This window comes from Fringilla coelebs (genome assembly GCF_963513975.1).
Source record: "Fringilla coelebs genome assembly, chromosome: 9".
Lineage (NCBI taxonomy): Eukaryota > Metazoa > Chordata > Aves > Passeriformes > Fringillidae > Fringilla > Fringilla coelebs.
In genome coordinates this window covers 18187803-18208976 of record NC_140067.1, presented here as the reverse complement: position 1 = coordinate 18208976, position 21174 = coordinate 18187803, and the positions used below count along the sequence as shown (strand labels likewise).

Below are 21174 nucleotides of genomic sequence, written 5' to 3'. Positions count from 1 at the left end.
AAGAATATTAAAGTAAAAATCACTTCACAGTAGCCTGTATGATTCAATTGTAGATCAATATTGTGTAGTTAATGCATTAGCAGTAGAGCATTAATTTGCAATTACAGCAGGTGATCTGATCCTCTGTGTTCTGTCCATTGACATAAATGACCTTTTGTTGAAAGAGATTCTGTAGTCATTATTTCTAGCAGATGTAACCAAAAAAAAGAGGTAGAACAAAGGGGTACTGTCCAAAGTATACTTGCTTCATGGCAGAACCTTTCAGCATTATATTCTGGTATGGAATACTTTGTTCACCTGGATTATTGATCATTTTCATGTTAGGGATTCCTTTTCAAATAAATGTCTTTCCTCACAAAGTATGGAAGTCACACATGTCCTCTGTTGCAGACATGGATGTCTGTAAGCAATGATTTAAAATCCAGCAATGATTTAAAATCCACCCATGGAATGCTGCTTCTGAGTGGGACAGCCTGTGGCTTTGCCCTGAGCCCTTTTTGGGATCCCCCTTCGTGCTCCCTCATGCCCCTCTTGTCCTGGCTGGGCTGCAGTGCCTGGCAGTGCAGTTCCTCTGGGTGCTGTGCTCTTGTCCTCACCCTGTTGTGTCCCCACGTGCACCCACTGCCTGCAGCCCCTGCCCCGTGTTCTCCTCCTCTCTCAGGCAGGGCAAGAAGGTGGGGGTGTGCCCCACCACAGGCAGAGCTGCCATCAGCTGGATCTGCCCCGTGCCCTTCCCTCCTGCCCTGCACCACTGGTGGGTGGAACCTCAGGGATCTGAGGAAGAGCAAAGCCAGTCTGGAAATGGGACAGCCCGTGACAGGAAAGCATTAGTGATGAGGTTTGCCTCTGTAAGATAAACTGTCCTTCCAACATGACACACAGTGGTTTTTGTGAGACTGCTTGTGGATTTTTAATATTTTCAACAAACCTTCTTGTTGGTGCCTCTTTGGAACGAAAGTCCCAAGGGATTCACGACAATTTGATTATTATTTTTTCTTCAGCAGCCTTTTTACTGAAGCATTTAGCTGAGAGATTTTTATAGCAGCAGGATGGCCCTTCGTGCGTGAATAAACAGGCTTTTCCATCACAAAATCATGGGACTTGATCTATGAGACAGTATTTTTATTATATTTGTGCAAATGTGAAACCCTGTAAGGAACTCAATAATTTTTTTATGGCTACAGAACTGCAGAGTAGAGATCTGGTTCTCCATGCGCTTCATTACTCTTCTTTTTAGTTTGTGTCAGTATCTGTTGAAGTCAGTGAAGACTATGATCTTTTAGTTAAGTGAGAATTAGATCAGGCCAAAAAGTTTTCAGCCTTGAATTACTCTTCATGCCATCTAATGCAGAGTGAAGAACTAAAAGGCCTTCAATCCTTGGGAGTGCAGAGCAGAGGAGTAAGGGAGCCGGCCCCATGTTTTGAAATTCCAGGTTAAGTTTCTACTGATAACCACTGGGAAAAAAATACTTTGTCTTGCAATGGATAGCCATGATTTTGAATGCAGACAGAGTCCTTTGTCTCAGCCCTGCATGAGGAGAATGAAGTTGGGTGGATTGCTGCAAGTCTCAAACAGCCGCAAGGTGCCATGGGTGTGGCAGAGCACGACTCTGCTTCTCCTGCCAGGACTCCCAAAGAGCCCACCCTTCCTCTGGCCCTGCCTGTGCCTACCCCAGCACATGGGGGAACACAGGCTGCAGGCTTTGCTCTGTGCCAGGCAGAGTGCTCCAAGGGCTGGGAAGCCCAAGAACAGGCACACTGGGGCACCAGCTGGACACTGTGAGGTTTCTGACGCAGGCTGTGGCTTTAGGGGTGGAACAAAACCTTCCTCTACAAAGCTGTCCATGACACAGAGAAGTTAAGGTGCTAGGCCTAATTCTTCTCTCATGATTAAAATTGATGAGGGAAGAATAGGTTGCTGAATGCAGTGTCAGGCTGCCAAAATGATATGGGACGAGATTCAAGGGATGGTACTTTAGACCCACCAAGATTTTTAAGAAAAAAAATGCCACTTAAGACAAAACCACTTTTCAGCTGTAAGTCCTTTGATTGAGATAAGTGTAGTCTCCTGTAGAAAGAGGAGTTTTTAGACTGTATTTCCAAACAAACTTGATAGATGTTTGTACATCCATTTGAGTATCTTCCATCACATTTGAGCTTTTGTGGCCGTTTTCACTGAAACTTGCCAGAAGGGAGAGTGTTTTACTCTAACGAATTTAGAGAAACAGAAAAGGCAGAGGAGAGAGAGTAGCTGCATTCCTTCACTGTAAGCACAAGCACACTATGAGCTCACCTTTATTAGACCTCTGAGAGCCCGCATGGGACAGCACTGTGTCAGCCACAGGAAAGGCTTTAATTGGCAGTCACACCTTATTAGACGTCAGAGAACCCAACCAGGAGACACAGAGCTGCTGGAAGCCAGATATCATTAGCTGCACTGCTCACAGAGCCACGCACTGAGAAAAGTCTTCAATGGATACAGCACTGAATGGAGTGGCCCTTCTCTGCAGAGATGAAATTTGCAGTACATGCAGAAACAAAAGAGGGAACAAAGTGCTGTTTGAACATGTCGACATAAAATCCTAAGAAAAATGAATGTGAGAGAGAGAAAAGAGTTGGGACAGACATATCCAAGTATTCACTTCTGAAAACATTTCATTATTTTCTGTTTTTTTCCTAGCCCAGTGCTAATTACAGAAATTCAACCTGTTCTCAACTGTCTGTCTTTGCTAATAAAACAAAAAGTAATTAGAGGACTGCCACACTTGCTCCTTTACAGATGATTGGGAGAGAAATTGCTAATTGATAGTGAGAATCTTCTGTGAGAATTTCTTTTAAAGAAAACCAGAATTTGTCAAACAAAAACAATGTGGAAAGTTATTTTTCTTATAGTAGTAAAAAACCCATCAAATTAGAACAGGTTTTCATTATTGATCCTTACATATTGTATTGCCACTTTTTACAAAAAGTTGCAATATTCAAATCAGCACATTGTAAAGTTACAGACTAAATTCAACATTAATAATGCCTTTTATTTTGTGCAATTTTGCATTAGTTCTACATTTGGAGCTGCTTAGGGGAATTATCTATTAGTTTTCCTTTAATTCTGCTCATTTCACCAGCTAGTAAATGAAGTCTGCATAGATAGGATTGTTATTTCATAAATTTGTAAGAATGAATTAAAGCTCATTCCCTAACAATTGCTATTTGTCATTCTCATAATGAATTCTCATGCAAAGTAGTTTCAACTATCACTGTATGGTAGTAATTATTTACTAACAATTAGGTCTCAATTGAGCATCAGTTCAAATGCTGTCCTATAGCACTCATTCCCAGCCTCTGCAGGGGATTTGTTCTCCTGGGGACAGTGGGGCTGCTCCCCTTTCCTGCCCTGCCTGGGTGTCTGCCCTGCTCCTCTGGCTCTGGTGACTTCCAGAATTGAGGGGATGGGAAGAGTAATTGCTTGGGCAATATGTTTTTCTCCATCTCTCCCAAGGATCCGCAATATTGCTGGTCCTTTGAAAGCCCGGTAGTGCTGCACCTATTTCTGATGTGGATTCACACTGCTGTTGTGGACTTGTGCTGCTGCTCTCTTGCAGGAACAGGCACAGAGCTGTTCTCCATGTGGATAAAGCACATGGTGCAAATTTACACCGACTGAGTTTTGTTTAAAGTTTACAAAGTAAATGCAACATGGAGATGACTCTTCACAAGAGGCTTGGTTAATTGTTGATAAACCGAATTATAGGCAAGTTGTGTTACTCAGCTCAGGTTGCTTTCAGACATGAAGCTAGCTCTGTTGTAGATTGAGTTCCCTTGAGTACATGTGGAGGTGACTGGAAATTGAATCTGAAACTCTAGCCAGCTCCTTGTTGGATATTGAAAATAAGTAGAAAGCAAGATAAGCATAGTGGAAAATGCTCTTTCTTCATTCCTTTCTGCCATCTCCAATAATTACTTAGGAAAATTCCTGTAGGGTTGTGTTTTTTGGTTTTGGTTTTGTTTTTTTTTTTTATGTTATATGTGTTGTAACTGCAGGGGACTTGTTTTCCAAAAAGGGAGAAGGTAAAACATTCAGTATTGCAAAGCTCTGTCATCAGAGAAGTTCTTGGAAACACTGTCAGTCATGCAAAGCAAACACATGTTTAAGAAATTTTCCTTTTTATATCCTAGCAGCTTTGTTGATCTTTCAGGCAGAGGCTGTACCTGGCAGTGAAAGGAAAAAGGGAAAGCAAGAGTGGAAGAGGTTGTGCTCAGGGGAGGCATGGTGCTGGAGCCCACACTGGCACAGGAATGCACTACTCTGCAGCTCAGCCGGGGCTTGGTGCTGGGCTAGCTGCAGTTTGGTCACTGATCTTTTGCTTTTCCCAGGGGTAGAAAAATGGGTTTTCTGCCCAGGAAGGAGAGAGCAATAATTTTTTTCCTGTTACAGCTCAAGCCCCCTGACACAGCTTGATCTGACTGATGAGGGGTTCTTTTATCCATGCAATTAAAACAAAAGAAACAGAGAAAGCATTGTTTTTCTAAACTGTCATTTTGGAAGCTGGCAGTACATTTAAGAAAGGGTTTAACTTCCTTCAATATCATCAGTTATGTTGCTGCTTTTCTTCCTGATATTTATTATTTGGACGGAGATAGGTAAAACAATCCCTAAGGAAATGTGGAAGTGGGTTTTTATCTCCGACACGAAGGATTCCCAGGGTCAGAACTATTTTGTTCACATGAATCTCACTCTTCAATGGACACAGCAGCTGCTGCACAAATTCGTACAGGCAAGCTGATAGAGGATGAAAGTAATTTTAGCTGAAATATAATGTGAGAGTACTAGAGAGAAAGACTCACGAGGATGAGGGGTTAATCATTGCAGGACTGAATTGAGGTTCCAAGATAGAAAAATTGCTTTTCTGTTTGATTTTGAGAGGTCTGCAGGTTTCAAAATTCTGGTCACAGGAGGATGTTCCTCAGTAGATGGTTCTCATTAGAATTTGTTGAAAATTTCTTTGAGGGAGCTGTTTTTCATTGACAAATTTCATTTAATCAGAATAGATCTCAAGTTCCTGCTGCGTCTGATTCAGAGTGTCCTGGGATGAACACTGAAGGTCTACCCTGGATCTGTTAGGCATTCATGAGACCAACTATTGCCAGTGATGAGGAAAGTTATTTCTGTCACAGGGAAGTTTAAACATGGAAAACTTTTCCAGTTTAGACTGATAATCAAAATTCTAAAAACGTGTGGAATTAACACATTTAAAGACAAAAATATTATTTGGGTGAATGAAATCTGTTTCAATCTTTTTGCAACATATTTTGGTTTTGACCTTTTCATTCCAATTAACTTGGATTGCAAAACAGACATTTTCAAGTTAAATGTAGCCATTGCATTCCATGTTGTCAAACAGCACATATTGGAATTCTGAAACTCTTTTCTACATGCTTTTCAGAACACCATTCTTTTCTGAAAAGCGTGCTTTCCTGGAATTGCGCTCATCTCTGACAAATGCACCTTTCTAAAAATGGAATAACAGACCAACTCAGTTCTAGAGATGATGGTGTTCCTGTTGGCTTGCTCTCAGAAAACAAAAACTTAAAAACACTGCAAACTGCTGTGTAATACTTTTGATTACTTTTATCATCAAACTACCAGATCTGAGTGACTTAATTGGCACCTGTTATAGAAATTTCTTTGGAGCTGAAGGTAATGGCTTGTGTAAATGGGTCAGACAAATCTACATCTACCTGACACAACTGGTGATGTTGTCACAGCAGCTGCAGAACCACTGGGAGAGCTCAAGGATTTCATTTTCCAGAACGGTACTTTTAAGACAGAGGCGAGACCTTTGGGTGTTAATAATTGAAATATGATGTGATATTCAGCATGTATTTAAAGATAGTTGTGGAACCTCTATGTGTGATTGGACTGTTTACACAGGGGACTTAGTTCATCTGCTTCCAAAGCTATCATTCATTTTGTAGATCTGCAGTGCAATGATACAATTTGGTATACATGGCTGATTATGAAGCTGTTTCCCAGACTCCTCAATGCTCAAGGCATGTGGAATCATGTTTGTTTTCTTAGGAAAGATGATCACGATCAGCACTTTTATCGGTGTGCGTGCCCACCTACTGCATAAAGGTTCTCTTTGTAGTTCCAAGAACTGACAGAATGCTTTAGTGAGATAAGGAAATATAACCATTCCTCTAGGGGTGGTTGACAGGGAAAAAACCCACAGTTACCTCAGGGAGCCTGCTGAAAATTCTTGATTTATTCTGCATTTCCCCTCTCAAAGACATGGGATATGAAATTGCATCGTTCAGGGTCCCTTGATAAGCACCAGTTTCCCACTCCCAAACACCCAGTTTAGCTATTTAGATCGAAGATACATTAATTGTCATTGGAGAACTTAAGGGGAGGAAAAATAGGTTTGAGCAGGCTAGGAATTAATGCATTGGAGAACATTCCTAAAGGATCCCTTACAGTACTCTTATCTCCTGCCGTGCCCTCATCTGATAAGTGCCTAATGGATTCTCAACTTTTTTCTCCTCCTTCATCATTGCCACTCACGACTGCCCAGGGTTGCTGGAGTGCAGTACATGAACAAGATCTGTCTTGCAGCCCCCAAGATCAGGTACTTTGAGGTCTCTCTGTCAGGAAGTGTAGCCATCCCCTTGGTGCTGGGGAAGCTTCTCTGTAAGCCTGTGACAGGAGGCTGCTGAGGCTTCAGCACACAGAGCTGTGGGGCTCTTCCTGATGTCCAGCTGCTGCATCCATATTTCCCTACCTGCCCCAATGCTCCCAAAGTGCCAGCTCAGCTCTGCCTGACATCACATCAGCATTTTGTTGTCCTGTTGTAGAGAGGCTCCAAGCTGTTGTAGGAAATACAATGTTTATCCCGTTAAGCTTGTCTTGCATGGGCTGGAGACCTTCTTCTCCTTTTAAATAATTTTGAGCTCCATTATTTACTTACATTAGCCTGTACTTTGTATTAGAATGTTGATTTATCTCAGGATTGTCTGATGAAATTTCTTGAGGTATAACACTGAGACCCACATGGCATAGGACTATCTGGTCTTTTTTTTTTTTTTTTTTTTTTTTTTTCAATATAGATTTCTTAAGCCTTTTGTGGAAGGTTGCCTGCTTTTCAGAGCCTGGAGTTATTAGCATCTTTGAATCTTCTGTGTGTTGTCCCTCAAAGTGTAACTAGTAAGCCCTCTGCTCGTTAGGACTTTAAGTCTAGAACTCAGTAAAAATTATTAGGTGGGCTTTTTTCCCCATAATTCAGACAATTCATAGATGTAATATTTCAGTCTTTCAAACTGCTTTCTGAAAGCTGTACTAGACTCTGAAACAAACAGTAGTTCATTAGCTCATGTATATTAGTTCAATCCTAATGTTTTAAAAAGGCTATCAGCTATCATCCAATTCAGTTTTGCGTCAATCCAGTTTCTGAAGACTTGTTAAGTAACATCCCATCTGCTAACCTCTATCTCTAGAGTCATTTAAGCAGCTAATGTGAGTGAATCAAATCATTCCATCTGTACTATATCAATATTTTGGAAGCTTTTTCGTTTCACAAATTTGTTCTTTAAAACAAAGAGTCTCAAGGTTTTTTTCCCGAGATTGTACCACATTGTCTGATAAACCGCTTCCCCTAATGTTCTTAATCCTACAACCCTCTAGCAGAAGTAATAATTAGATAGAAAGGATAATTTAGGCTATGCATTTAATGTTCTGGTAAGCTGGTGTTCAGCGAGACATGAGGAGGAGGAGCCATTGTTATAGAGGCAGCCTTTCCACAGACTTGGTGTCCTGAAGGTTGTAGGCACAGAAACGCCTCTCAGAGGACATTGTGTTTGTCTGCATGCTCTCACAGTGTGACAGAAACCTGTGTAGTGTCTGCTGCTTTTTGCTTTGGAGATCTGGGCACAGATCTCCAGATTATTTTACAGGGGCTGGAAAATGCACATTTTCATTTCCATAGGCAAGAGCTGTGCAGCATATAGATTGCATGGACCAGAAAGATCTCTCTTTAGTCAAGTCAATTTTTGCTAGTTGCCTTTGAGAATAAATCCTGAATTGTGTCCATGCCTCACCCAGATTATCATAATGCTCTTGCCCTCTACAATAAAATTAACCTTCTTAATATTGGCAGTCCATATAGATACACAGGTGGGCACAAATAAAGTCCTTCCTGAACCATCTTGCATTCATTCACAGCTTCAGGTTTTTTTCACAAGAATCCTAATCGGGAGAACCTAATCAAGAAAGCAGTAGCCTCAACTATACATTAAATAACAGCTCAGGCATTCATAAACGTTTCTCCAACAAGAAGGTGAATTTATATCTTGAGTATTTATCAGGAAGAATTTTTAATAGGAAAAGAAAGCATCTACAGAAAAATGATTATTGCAGAAATTGAAAATATAGTATAAAATAGTAAACCTTTAATTTACCATTTGTGCATACCAGAAAATATATTTCAAAGAGAGTCAACCAAATTAATGGCAAAGCACAATTGTTAATGCATTGCAAACCTTCTCACAGGTATCTCAGAGGAATAATAGTTGTTTATCCCTTTGCTGTGGTCAGAATATTAGAAATTCTGAAGTCAAAGGCCAATTTCTTAATCGAATGGCATTTAGAGAGCGATTTTATTTACAAAACCTGTACAGTTTAGAACCAAAGCTGAAATTAGTCTCCATCTTCTGGTGAAGCAAGATGGCATCCTGCTAAATGCTAGAATTTTATCATTTGAAGGGGGAAAAAGGCAAAAAGAAAGCAGCCAGTGAGACCTACGAATATAAAAGCATTTGAGATCTCAGAAGGAGTTTAAATCAATGCACTGCCACAGTTACAGCACAGATGAAAGAGCCTGCTGTCTCAATTGCCAGGAAACTACTTAGAAACTCTCACTTTGATTTTTTTTTTTTTTGGTAGTCCGTTACATTACCACTAAATGCAATATACGGAGACATCGCTGCTTTGATGTTGCACAGCTACAACAAATGGAAACTAATATGGTAGAACAGTAAAGCTATGTGATTTGCATTTATATATACAAATATATACCCATCAATCTTCTTCTAGACCATGTATCACTGCCACCCATCTGCCTCCTTACTGATACTTCTGTTTTCACAAAAGTGTCAATTATTTTACACCCATATCCTGAAGAGAGATACATATATTTCAGAGGGGTGTAAAAATTAAAATTTTCTCCAAGCTATTGACTCCCAGAACCAATTCCTCACTTGCAAAGCCTTCTAAGAGTGCTTGGAAACAATTTCAAATTGGAGAACAACAGGATTTTTGTTCACACAGGTCTGGTCACACCAAGAATACTTACTCTCTCCTTGCAAAACAACACATTATTGAGCAGTCTAGATTCTCTGACCTCCTCCAGTCTTTTGAGGTGATCTAGCAGTATATGAGATTGTACACAATACCTCTTGTTGGGTGAAAATAGTATCAGGGAAAACTGACACAAGCATGTCTAGATCTGCATCTCCTCTGTGGCCTCTGCTGAAATCCCAGCTATTGATGGAATAGAAATAATGCAGGTAGGGAGTAGGGCTCATTTTTGGCACTATCTTCCCCATCATCACCTGTCCAGCTGGGCTTTTGCCATATAATGAGTTTATGTAAAAACTGAAGGTCACAGGGTAAAGAGACTGCACAGCCTGAAGAGGACATCCCTGTTTCCTCTTCTAGTGTTACAGAAAAATATTTCTCCTATACAAGATCTCCCCCAAAGGGAAGGTACTCTGAAGAGGAATTGCTTTACTGGGTGATCTGGCTGGAAATACCTTAGGCACTCTGTCCAAATTCTGCATGGATGGCACAGGTCTTCCTTGCAGTCCCTCAGGATATGCTAAAGTTTGGACAGGAACCATTTCCATTTTTGTAAAGAGTGAAACAGAAATAAAACTTAATGTCTGGGTATTTTTCCCATTGCTTCTAGAAACACAGGCTATGAACAAAACTGAAAGGTCTTACACAGACAGAGCTCTCAATAAACAGTGCAGGGGATTTGCCTCAGTAAACACTTCCAAATTGGCATCTCTTTATTGTGTAACCATTCTGCTAACAGCAAAGGCATTTACAATGTTTTGTGACTGATGTAGGAGTACTTGTCACCAGCAGTGAACTTTGCTTCAAAATATATTAATTAATAAGTTTCAGATTCATGTGAATGTTCAATAAAAATCTTGTAACCCATAAAAATTATTTTACACAATAATAATCTCCTTACAATTTACTCCAGTTCCTCAAGTAAGACTTGTAATGTATCTAGATCCTGTGACAAAGTTAAATTCAATTTTTATGTTTATTTAGTAATAGAGCAGACTGGGTATTTCTTATGAAAAACATCAGTAGGGACCTTTGTGTGCCTCTCCCATCATTGCATTTTGCAGAACAGTTTTACTTAGAGCCTTAACCCGTGATTCATTTCACATCCCCATTTCCCAATGAGATAATTTGGCTGTTTACCAGCTGCAAAGCAGGTATTGTGTCTTTTAGTGTCTCAGACATGTCTGTATAGATTAGAATTGTAGCTTACAGTTGCTTACAGGAACTTATGCTGAGCAGTTTTAGATTTCAGAATACTGAGAGCACAATATCATTGACCATACATTGCATGTTGGCCTAGGTGTCTCTTTTGGGATATAAGGGGCAATCGTTGGAGTCTGGATCTGAGAGAAAAGGAAGGAGATCCCATGTTAAAAATTAAATTGTAGCAATTCTACTACTGGGACAGAGACAGGCAATGCAGTAAAACCAAGCTTGTGCAAACTTATTTCCCTGCGTATTAGAGCAGTATGAATACTACATTACCTTCCTAAACAGGAAAAATGCAGCACCTTTCTCTCCTAGTCCAGCTTCTAGAGACCAACACAAGCAAGACAATAGGACAGCTCTTGTCAGCAGTAGAGCTGACAGCTTTGTTGTGACCTGGACTTCACTCTGTCCCCTAGGATGTTCCACAGGCCAGTCTCTCATCTTCCACAGAAGATGCTTTCCACCTAAATGTTTCAGGTGAAAGGCTGGGTCAGTGAACAGCTGAATGTTAATTTACTCATTAAACAGATCCACTTGGATTATTTAGGATTAAGGGGTATTAAGCAGGTGCCATCCCTGCTGTGCCATCCCAGCACTGCTGCTTGCCAGAGCGGGGCTGTCAAACCGCACGAGCGGCGGACCCAGGCACACTCTGTTTCGTGCACTCGTCTGTGAGCATCTTCTGTTGGCCACGGGATACAGAGCCCTGCTCTGGCACAACACAGCAGGGCTGTGTTCTCACTTGCAAAGTCTCACTGCTGCTCAGGGTTTTGCTTCAGGGTCTGCTGTGCTTGGTGGGTACCAGCCTGATGCTGAGGAGAGGCGCTGGGCAGCCAGAGCTAGCTGCAGTTCCTGCTGCTGCTCCGTCGGTGTGCGAGGCAGGTACAGCAGCCCTTACACGGCACTTCTCACCTTTATCTCCTCCTCAGGTGGTTTAATAAGACATTGAATGAGAGGTGGTAGCAACCATTTTGGATACAGCAATATCTGGACTGCAGCAGAGGGGGCTCGGGCTCAGCACTGAGCTGTGCAAGGGAGGGCAGTGCCTGCTCCCAGTGAAGCAGCTGGAGCAGAGCAGGGCGTTAATGAGGTGTGCAGGGGCTGGTTTGGTTCTTCTGTGATTTTTCCGGATGCCTGAATTTGAGTCTCACCTGGTCTATTGCCACTTCTTTTGTGCTGAAAAGAGGACACGGTGTCATTTAAACTGGTGATTCAGAGGCGGCCAGGTATGATGCTAAAAACCTCTCTCTGTAGTGTAGGAATTGTCATGGCTGATGGGTCATGGCGACCTTTTATCCTGACTTTGTTCACCACCTTTTAAAATGCAGCAAAGGTTTCTACATTGACTGATGGAAGATACTGTAAACCTAAAATACAAATCTCACTATCTGATTTGTGCAACATAAGCTCAGAATTTTGGAATTTGCCAAATACACGGCAAAATTATTGCAGTTTGTTTTGTATGCGTTAATGTTTGAACCTCTCTTGTTCTAGGAAAGGCCCATAAACATAAGCACTTGCATTTATCTCAGTGAAATTAGTGAAAGGCATGTCTTTAGCTAATTATCCACACCATTGGGCACCACAGTCGTAAGGTTTCTGCAGAAGAGGAGGACTGTTAGAGACCACTTCTTTGTTCTAAGCCTTTTTATGTCATGTAGCATTTTTCTTTAGTGCAGACATTTAAATTTTTCTTAAAAGTTGCATTTTGCCTTGAGTCCTGCAACTTTCTTGGCTTGCCAGGGAAGTGCATATAGTGCATTGCATATAGAATCACAAAGACAAATAGTTAGCTCTTAGTGTGTTATTATCTTCCACACATTTTTATATTACTGCAGTTCATAACACTGCACCAACAAGCTGGAAAACAGTAAAAGCCTCTTTATTTATAAGATTATTACAGGTATCTTCGGGTGTATCTCATGTGTATACATCCTGTCAAAATATTTCAGGATTTTGACAAAAGTGTCTGAACTTGTTTCAAGTGACATGACATGGCTTTTAACTGCCTTTTTTTTTTTACAGTTTTAGTATTTTTAAGAGTAGATAATAAGTTTTACCCATGCACTAAAAAAAAGCCAGAGAATTCCCTGCTGTACAGAAAGCATCACTGGAGTTTTGCAGTTAAATAACCTGTATAGAAGTAATTATGATGCTTTCTATAATTGCCATTAAAAAAAAAAATACAGTCTTGAATCCTTTGGAAGGTATAACAGGCCTAATTAATGCCCACACTGTTTCTCCAGAGAAACAGATTTTTTTTGTAATGTAAATGCACTGCATAGAAAATGTTATTGTGCTTATTTTATAGCTTTTTTTTTTCTCTTGTTCAGCGGTAGTATGAGGCGTTTCCCAGTGTGATGTGTACCTGTCTTCAGGACTGCAAGCTGTATTGTCATTTCTGAAATGAGGAAGACAATATTTTGTATAGTGTATTTCCTGTGCTTTCTAAGTGTTGATGTCAATTATGATCTGAAGTGTTTCCACATCGAAGAAGTGTGGATGTGTTTGTGCGTGTCTGTGTGCACCAAATCATGTTCTAAAGTAGGTGGCTATTTCATTGTTGTGTTCACTGTGTGTGCATGGAGTCAAGGTATTATCAGGAGCATTCCTTTCAGCTTTTACAATAAAAGCTGAATCAGAGGCTGAAAACACTGACACATCTGGAATTTCAGAGCATTTCCAGGGACTGTTAATTAATGGCACTCAATCAACCCTGCACCTTGTCACTGATGGCTGATTAGAGTTTAGCTAATGAGAAGGTATTCAAACAGTCAGGGATTTTTTTATTCAGTTGTTAGTGTGGTTGGGGATCTCTGTGGGTTTAAGCCTGAGCTGATATCCCCAACTAGGGGAAGAATTATGCTCTAGAAGAACCCATGTAAACGGTGAGACTGTTTTCTGCTGTCAGTAGTTTAGTGTGTACATGTTAAGCTCTGCAGGTCAGGGATCACTTCTTTATATGTTTATAAAGCTATAGTGCTATTTATGCTTCTAAAGTATCTAAAATAAAGTGGCCTCCCAGTTGCACTGAGTGGCAGGAGGGGATTGTTCTGTTCTCCGCCTGGCAATGCTCACCCCATGCCAACAGGTCAGTTTAATGAGTCCTGTTTGCTGAGACACTTCCATTGGATCCAGATTCATCTCAGGGCTGTCCAGTGGAATTGGAAGAAACAATGGGCACAAACTGAAGCACAGGAAATTCCATTTAAATATAAGGGAAAAGCTGCAAGGGAGATTGAACACTGAACCAGATTCCCCAGAGAGGTGTAGTTGCAGACATTCAAATCCTGACTGGATACCGTATTGGGTAGCTTCCTTTAGTTGACCCTTCTCTGAGTTGGAGGGATCTCAAGAGATGCTTTCCAGTCTCAGCAAGTCTGTGATTTACTAGGCTGGGACCTAACTGGTTATGCCAGTGCTTCCTGGACAGAGCAGGCTGGGGGGTACCCCTGAGTGTCTGCAGGAAAAGCTCTGAGCACAGGTGGTGGTTTGTCAGTGCGCTGGCATGCTCGGCAGCAGCTCCCCAGCAGGCACATCTGGGGCTGGGCTTGTAGGTTTATCTCTGAACAGCCCTCAGGTCTTGTCCAAGGGCTGCTGCTGGGAAATCTGGGCATAACTGGTGTAATTGTGCCCTTTCTTTCCTGAACTGCAGTGGTGACGTCATGACATAGGATTAATCAGACAATAATCCTGAATCCTTGTAGTTCTTTCTCAGTGGGCTTGCAGGAAGGGTCACCTAGCAATCAGTAAATCCAAAGAACTTGCTAATTCTGTATGAGTCTCTGCCAGGATGGAGCTGATAACTGACTTGCATTTTGTAGGTGTGCAGTGCGATCCAAAATCAAGATTTCACTGTCATTGATGACTACTGCACTGGACTGCAAGCTCTTCTTTACCTGAAAAGCATTGAGGAACTTGAAGACTGGGATGGACAGAGTCCTGCAACCATGTGCCATCAGAAAGGAAAGCCAGTACCTAGAATTGCTGATCTGATGGGAAAGGTATGCTGCTTTATTGCCATTCCTGTGTAGTATCACTATGTCTTTGTTTTGAATGTAATTCCATAATCATTGTATGCAGTTTCATCTACTTACCTTGATTAATCACTGCTGCTGTCACAATTAGTCACCAAGTCATTTTCCTTCTGAATATTAACAAATATGTAGGCAGCTTAAGAAGACAAACTTGAAATGACTTGATACAGGCTAACATTTTTACTATAAATATGATCTCTTCACATGATTCATAACATCATTTCTCTAAAAAAAAATATAGGAAGTAAAATTAAAAATGCACTAGAAAAAGTTCCAGAACTGCTTGTTTTAATGAAACTCAGCTCACTTCAGATAGATCCTAATATTGTGCCAGAAGCTCCTGGGTGTTTTAGCCAGGGTGCAACATTCAGGAGACATGCAAAAACCCTCTTGCACTGGCTGAGCAGCTGAGACAGGTAGTCGCAGACCAGCTGTTAGCTGGAACGTGAGATCAGGTAGGAGTGGTCCTTCAGTCACCATACCTGAGTATCTCGTGGTCTTTCATGTGTGTTGATGCCCAAACCCTCTGCAAGGCAGGGAAGTTCTAAGTGAGGATTGGTCACACTAGACAGTTTAATAAATTCTGCAAGATCATTCAAACCTAGAAAGTCTGTGAGGAAATGGGAATGTAAATGATGGTCGGCATGAAATCCTAACCTCTGGACTGTCTTTCCTCTCTGCTCTAGTAGTTCCCTGATACAAAAGCATTTTTGGAGATTTTTGACAGATGCAATGGGTTGCAGCTGCCCCAGCCCTGCTCACCCCTCCACCAGGGCACCTGCTGATCCGTACTGAGAAGCGGGGAGGTGTAACTGGCTTCCTGCTGATGCCCGGCTGCCTCCTGCTCTAAGCAAAATACCTGCACAGCAGGGAGGCCAAGCTTTTGTTTCTGGTTACTAGAGGGGATCACTTTGAAGACTGATTTCAGTTATACATCATGCCTATTGATTATCTTTCCAAAAATCTGATGTACGACTGTTGAAAATGTTGTAAAAAGTAAAGAATTACAAACGAATAGGATTTGGAGTGTCAAACGCCTCCAAATCTCTGCTTATCATTGCTGATGACTAGAATTGGATTTAGCAGGAGATTAGAGACTCCTATATTGTTGTTGTTCTCTGTGGAGCTCTGAAAATTATAACATTACCTTCAAGGAGGAAAGACAATCCTATTCCTAAAGCTCTGGATAATACACTGCTTAAAAATAAACCAAGATATAAGCAGTTTCATTTTCATCTACTTATGTTAAGCAGTTAAACCAGGCTCAAAGGGTTATAGCTAAACTTCTTTCCTTTAACACCTGTGGAAATCTACACAGCATTTCCAACTCATGTTACAGATTTGTTGTAATTCTTTTTTCAAGCTGCACTCAGTATTCTGTCTTTGTTTTACCTTTGTATTTTACTAACCAGACAACCATTGTCAAAGATGTTTCTCCTGTCCTTTTAAATGAGGAAAAAAATTGTAATTTTTAGTCTTTTTTTGCTTGTCACTACATTGATAATTAACTTTTAAAAGGTTGTGTGAAAATATGCTTTAAGGAAGCATTTAATAATTCAAAGGAATCTTAACTTGAAACAGGTCACATGAAAAAGAATAAAAACAAAGCCCTATGTAATCTTGTGTGGCTGGCTCTGTTAGGCACGTAAAAGACATACAGAATATAATTTATTGTGTATTTGTATTAGTACTGAATTATAGCATTGTAGCATTCCTACTAAATAATAGCATTTCAAGTTAAGCAGGCTGCATTGTTGATAGACTATTGATACATTTTAGGCATAAGCTCAGGATGGCTGCTTGTCCAGGAGTGAACATTCAAGGGAAAAGGAAGAAAAATAATATAAATCTGGTAACTGGAAATACTGTGATAAATGATCCTACTAGGGGCAATCAAATACAAAGGCTTGATATCATTAATATTTATAATATCCTAATTAGCAAGACTGTGCCTAAGCAGTGTTATTAGTGTAACTAATTATGTTATCATAAACTAAGTTTGCAGTATTGTAGGAATCAGTATTCTTACTTTCATAAATTATTATCAATATTGGATTTCATGTACTTGTGCCTAGTAAATTTAGTTAAGTACTGTAGTTTCATCTCAATTCAAAGACAAATATCTAACTTGCTTGGCAGCAAGTCATTAACACGTTTGTGAGTCTCTTTCTAAAATGAATTCACTAAAAAGCATGTCCTTACTCTCTGTTTGGAACAGAGAAAAGAACCTATTGATATTTTCTCACTGATAAAATAATGTGTGGGAATGTATATGATATATATGAAGTGAAATGTGACAGTCAAAATCCTGCCTTATAGAAACATAAGGAGCTGCCCCAATTTGTGTTGGTATATGCCATGAGATGAAATGCAGTTTCTTCAGTAAGACCTCTTAAGAAACTAAGCAGGAAATACAGATGAACATTTGCATTCAAAAAGAACAACAACAACAAAAAAGTTAATTTTCTGATTTTGATATGTTGTCAGTTTTGTGCAGTAGATTTTAAAATATATAAGAATCATCCTCCTTTTTATTACAAGATTACTGTTATTTTCAAATAGAATCACAGGGATAGCAAGTTCAGACATTTGACATTTTAGTAATAAGGAAGTGAGGGAGAAATATTTTCACCAGCATCAAGAATCATTTGTTTTTTGATTGTATAGAAATTCATTGAGCCTCTACCAATTTTAAATAAATTACAGATTTAGGAGACATTCTGTTCCCAGATAAGTATGTTCATAATGGTATCTGTTTTGATTCACAGTGCAATATTGAATGTTAATGTCTGTATTTTTATGTAATGGTGGACTCTTCATAATTCATTGTCTATCCTGGTTTCAGCATCAAACAGATGCTGACTGCAGTGTTGCCACAGGAGAGTGACACTGTGGAGTTTTGTCATGAAATATTGTAGTATTTGATGACCAGCGTAAACTAAAAGATAAATACCTTCTTCTAAATGGTACTCCTAACCTCAAACTGAAGCTGTCTTGCCATGCAGTCACCAGATAAATGACAAACTGGACAGTTATCACTGTCAGGTGTTATATTTATCACAATAATTTCCTTCCTAAACAGAGAGAATACTGAAAGTACTGTGCTAAATAGTGTAATATAACAAGCAGTTAAATAGCAAGCATAAAATGCTTTGGCTGAAAAAGAGATTCATGTTGATTAGTATCTGTTCATCCTTCTGCATTAATGAAACTAATACTTCTGATAATTTATAGCCCTTGAAATATCAGAAGCACCACAGCACTGGAAAATATTTTGGAAACTTGAGTGCTCTTTTTCTGTTTTCCACTGTTGCAGAATCTATTTATTTTTGTATGTAGACCCTAAATTTATCATCTTTCAGCCAGTGGTATTTATTTTCTGATAGTCTTTTCAGTAGCTTTTTCCCTTTTGCTAATAGTTGCTGCTGGAGCCATTGTCCAGGATGTGACCTGTGGTACCACACTCCTATAACAGGAGTGAGATTCCCTCTTAGGAGTGCCAGCCTCGTTGGTTTCCAGTCCCTGGGTGATACAGGTTTCCATAGCTCCACCAATTTTACTCATTCTTTCCTGTGGTTGTAACCATATCTGTGACAGCTCTGGAGAGAGTCCTAGCACAGATGCTGTGTCAGGCTCACAAAGGTGACCAAAGCCAGAGTTCTGGGCTTCCTTTCCCATTGCTTTTAAGATGGTTTATTGAGTTGGGTTTGTTTGCTGTATTTTTTCTGTGGGAGGACCTTACACTTGAAGCCTTGGCACAGGTGACTGTCATTAATATCAACTCTGAGTGACCTTTGCATGGAATAAAAGTTGTCAGCCTGTCTCAGGTTTAATCTCAAATCTTGTGTGCAAATCTTGATGCTGAGATGAGAGAATGGCAAAGTAAGGATGACACCACAGTGCTTCTCACTGACTGCTTCAAGGAAGAACTTGTGTAAAAGCACACTTACCTCAGAATGAATTTAGGACTGAGATCAAGTGCCTGATGCAGGAAGACAGTTAAGATGTAGTGCACACTCTTACAACCCAGAGTTCTTAGGGTGACTGCATAAACCAGAGGAAGGGCACAGCTAGTCTCCTCACAATACAAAATTAATAGAATTATGTTTTAAAACAATGTTCACGAGTTTCTCAGGAACATACATGACCAGGAGCAATAAAAGATGACTCTGTTCTCACTAGGTATCTGAACACGGTGTAGTACTCCTCAGAGGTGCAATTTGATCCCCTGTGTGTCTCACTGTCTCACCTTGTCTGTTTGGTACAGGACTCTTATTAGCTGCTCACTGATCTTAATCCAGAGAGCTGAGGTGATTATGTCCCAGAAATGCACTGTGTCAGCTGGTGATCACAGAAGTGGTACAGTGTGTCTCTGTAAAAACTTCCATTCATGTCACCTATAAAAATCATGCTTAATGCAGTGGCTGCTATACATGCCAGGTAGCTAAACAAAAATCTTGCCATGCATTCAGTTGGTAGGTGTGAGTTTATGGGAAAAGAATATATATGGATGTTTCATACTTTGCTTTCAGCACCAGGAGTTATGAACAAGTGATACTAGTTTAATCATGTCTAAATGATAAAATATTAAAAACAACAAAAACTAATAATTTAAGCATCTTGATTCCAGAAATATACAGAATTCCAAAGGAAGTCAGTGGGTAGTTTTCAATGGTTAAGGTTGTGCTGTACTAAAAGTGTTAAAATTGTATCTGGTAAAAAGACATTTATAGACAGTGGCTTTATTCATCAGGCAGATGAGAGAGAATGATGCTGTACATGCACAATGTATGACTTCAATGACATTTCATCACCTTAAATTTAGCAACCTTCTGATTTTCTTCTCTGAATGGACTTCCCATTGGAACAGACTTCCCATTTGCACTAAAATACTAATTTCCTACAAGTTATCCCATTTGGACTAAAATACTCATTTCCTACAAGTTGTCTGTGGGCACTAAAATCTGAGTCTTCCAAACAGTATAAACCTGCTAAATTCTAACTGTACTGCAGTTAAATCTAAATAGTCTTTTGTATGGCAGAGGAAAAAACCTTACTATACCGACCAGACTTCATACTTCATATTAAATTAACTCTTCGATTAAATAAATAAATTAAATGGGAACTCAGCCGTGCAAGAACCACTGCTGCATCATAGAGTTTTGTCTGCCTTCAGATTCTTCAAGACCTCTGACTAGCATCACTGAGCAGAGGTTTTCACCCTTCATTTTTGGAAGTGCTCCTTGTTCTTTAGGAAAACAAATTTGCCCAGTATGGTAAAGAACTGTTACCTTGTTTCCAGCACTGCATAAAAAAAGGCAGAAAAATGGTCTTTGTGGCTGGAAATACAGACTGTTTAACATATGTTGATATAGAGATTGCAATAAGATAATTAACACTGGGTGAAAAAAAAAACCATTTTCCTGTATTGCTATCACCAGTGAGTTAGAGGGGAAAAAAAATTAGATTTGAGCTGTGGTGGACTGACACTAGATGGATGCCAGGTACCCACCAAAGTATTCTCTCACTCTCCTCTGCAGCTGGACAGGGGAGAGAAAATATAACCAAAGGCTCAGGGGTTGAGATAAGGACCCAGAGAGATCACTCAACAATTATCATCATGGGCAAAACAGACTCCATTTGGGGATATTAATTGAATTTATTACCAATTAAAATCAATGCAGGATAATAGGAAGTTAAACAAATCTTTAAAGCACCTTTTCCCTCACTCCCCAGCTCATTTCCAGGCTCTTCTTCCTCCCCTAGTGGCACAGGGAGACAGGGAATGGGGGTTGTGGTCAGCTCTTCACACGTTGTTTCTCCCGCTTCTCAGGGACAGGAGTCCTTCGCTGATCGCTGCGTCAGTGCACGGTCCCTCCATAGAACACCAATTCTCCCCAGCCTTCTCCAACGTGAGTCATCCCCACGAGCTGCAGTTCTTCATGAACAGCAGTTCCAGGAGGTGCTGTCCCTCAAGAATAGGCTTCTCCATTGTGGGTGTCCCACAGGTTCACAGATCCTATCAGGAAACCTGCTCCAGTGTGAGCTCCTCTCTCCACAGGTCTGCCAGCCTGTGTTCCAGCCTGGGCTTCCTGCAGGTTCACAGCCCTCTCTCAGGCATCTCCCACTCCAGTGAGAGTCTCCTCCATGGGCTGCAGGTGGATCTCTGCCTCCCCGGGACCTCCAAGGGCTGCAGGGGCACAGCTGCCTCACCATGAGCTGTACCAGGGGCTGCAGGGGAATCTCAGCTTTGCCACTTGGAGCACCTCCTCCCCCTCTTTCTTCACTGGCCTTGGGGTCAGCAGTTTTCCTCTCACATGTTCTCCCTCCTCTCTTCTCCAAGTGCAACTACCTCTTTCCTTCTTCAATATGTTATCCGAGAGGCATTACTGAAATTCCTGACTGGCTCACTTATGGCCAGCCACGAGTCCATCACTGGCTGGCCTTGGCTCTGTTGGACACGAGATACCTTCTAACAGCTTCTCACAAAAGCCTTTTCTGTAGCTCCCCCTGCTACCAAACCTGGCCTCACAAACCCAAGAGAGCTGTTTGATCCTCTTTCCCATTAGCTAAATCTTG

General features: G+C 40.6%; 1 protein-coding gene across 2 annotated transcripts in view; it reads left to right on the top strand.

The window, feature by feature from the left end:
* The window catches only part of DPYD (dihydropyrimidine dehydrogenase), a 335424-nt gene that overhangs the window by 275029 nt on the left and 39221 nt on the right, over positions 1-21174 (top strand). For both annotated transcript variants that reach the window (XM_084211421.1, XM_084211420.1), the window contains one exon: positions 14383-14562. In XM_084211421.1, coding sequence (XP_084067547.1) covers positions 14383-14562 — 180 coding nt within the window. The remainder of the gene's footprint in view (positions 1-14382; positions 14563-21174) is intronic.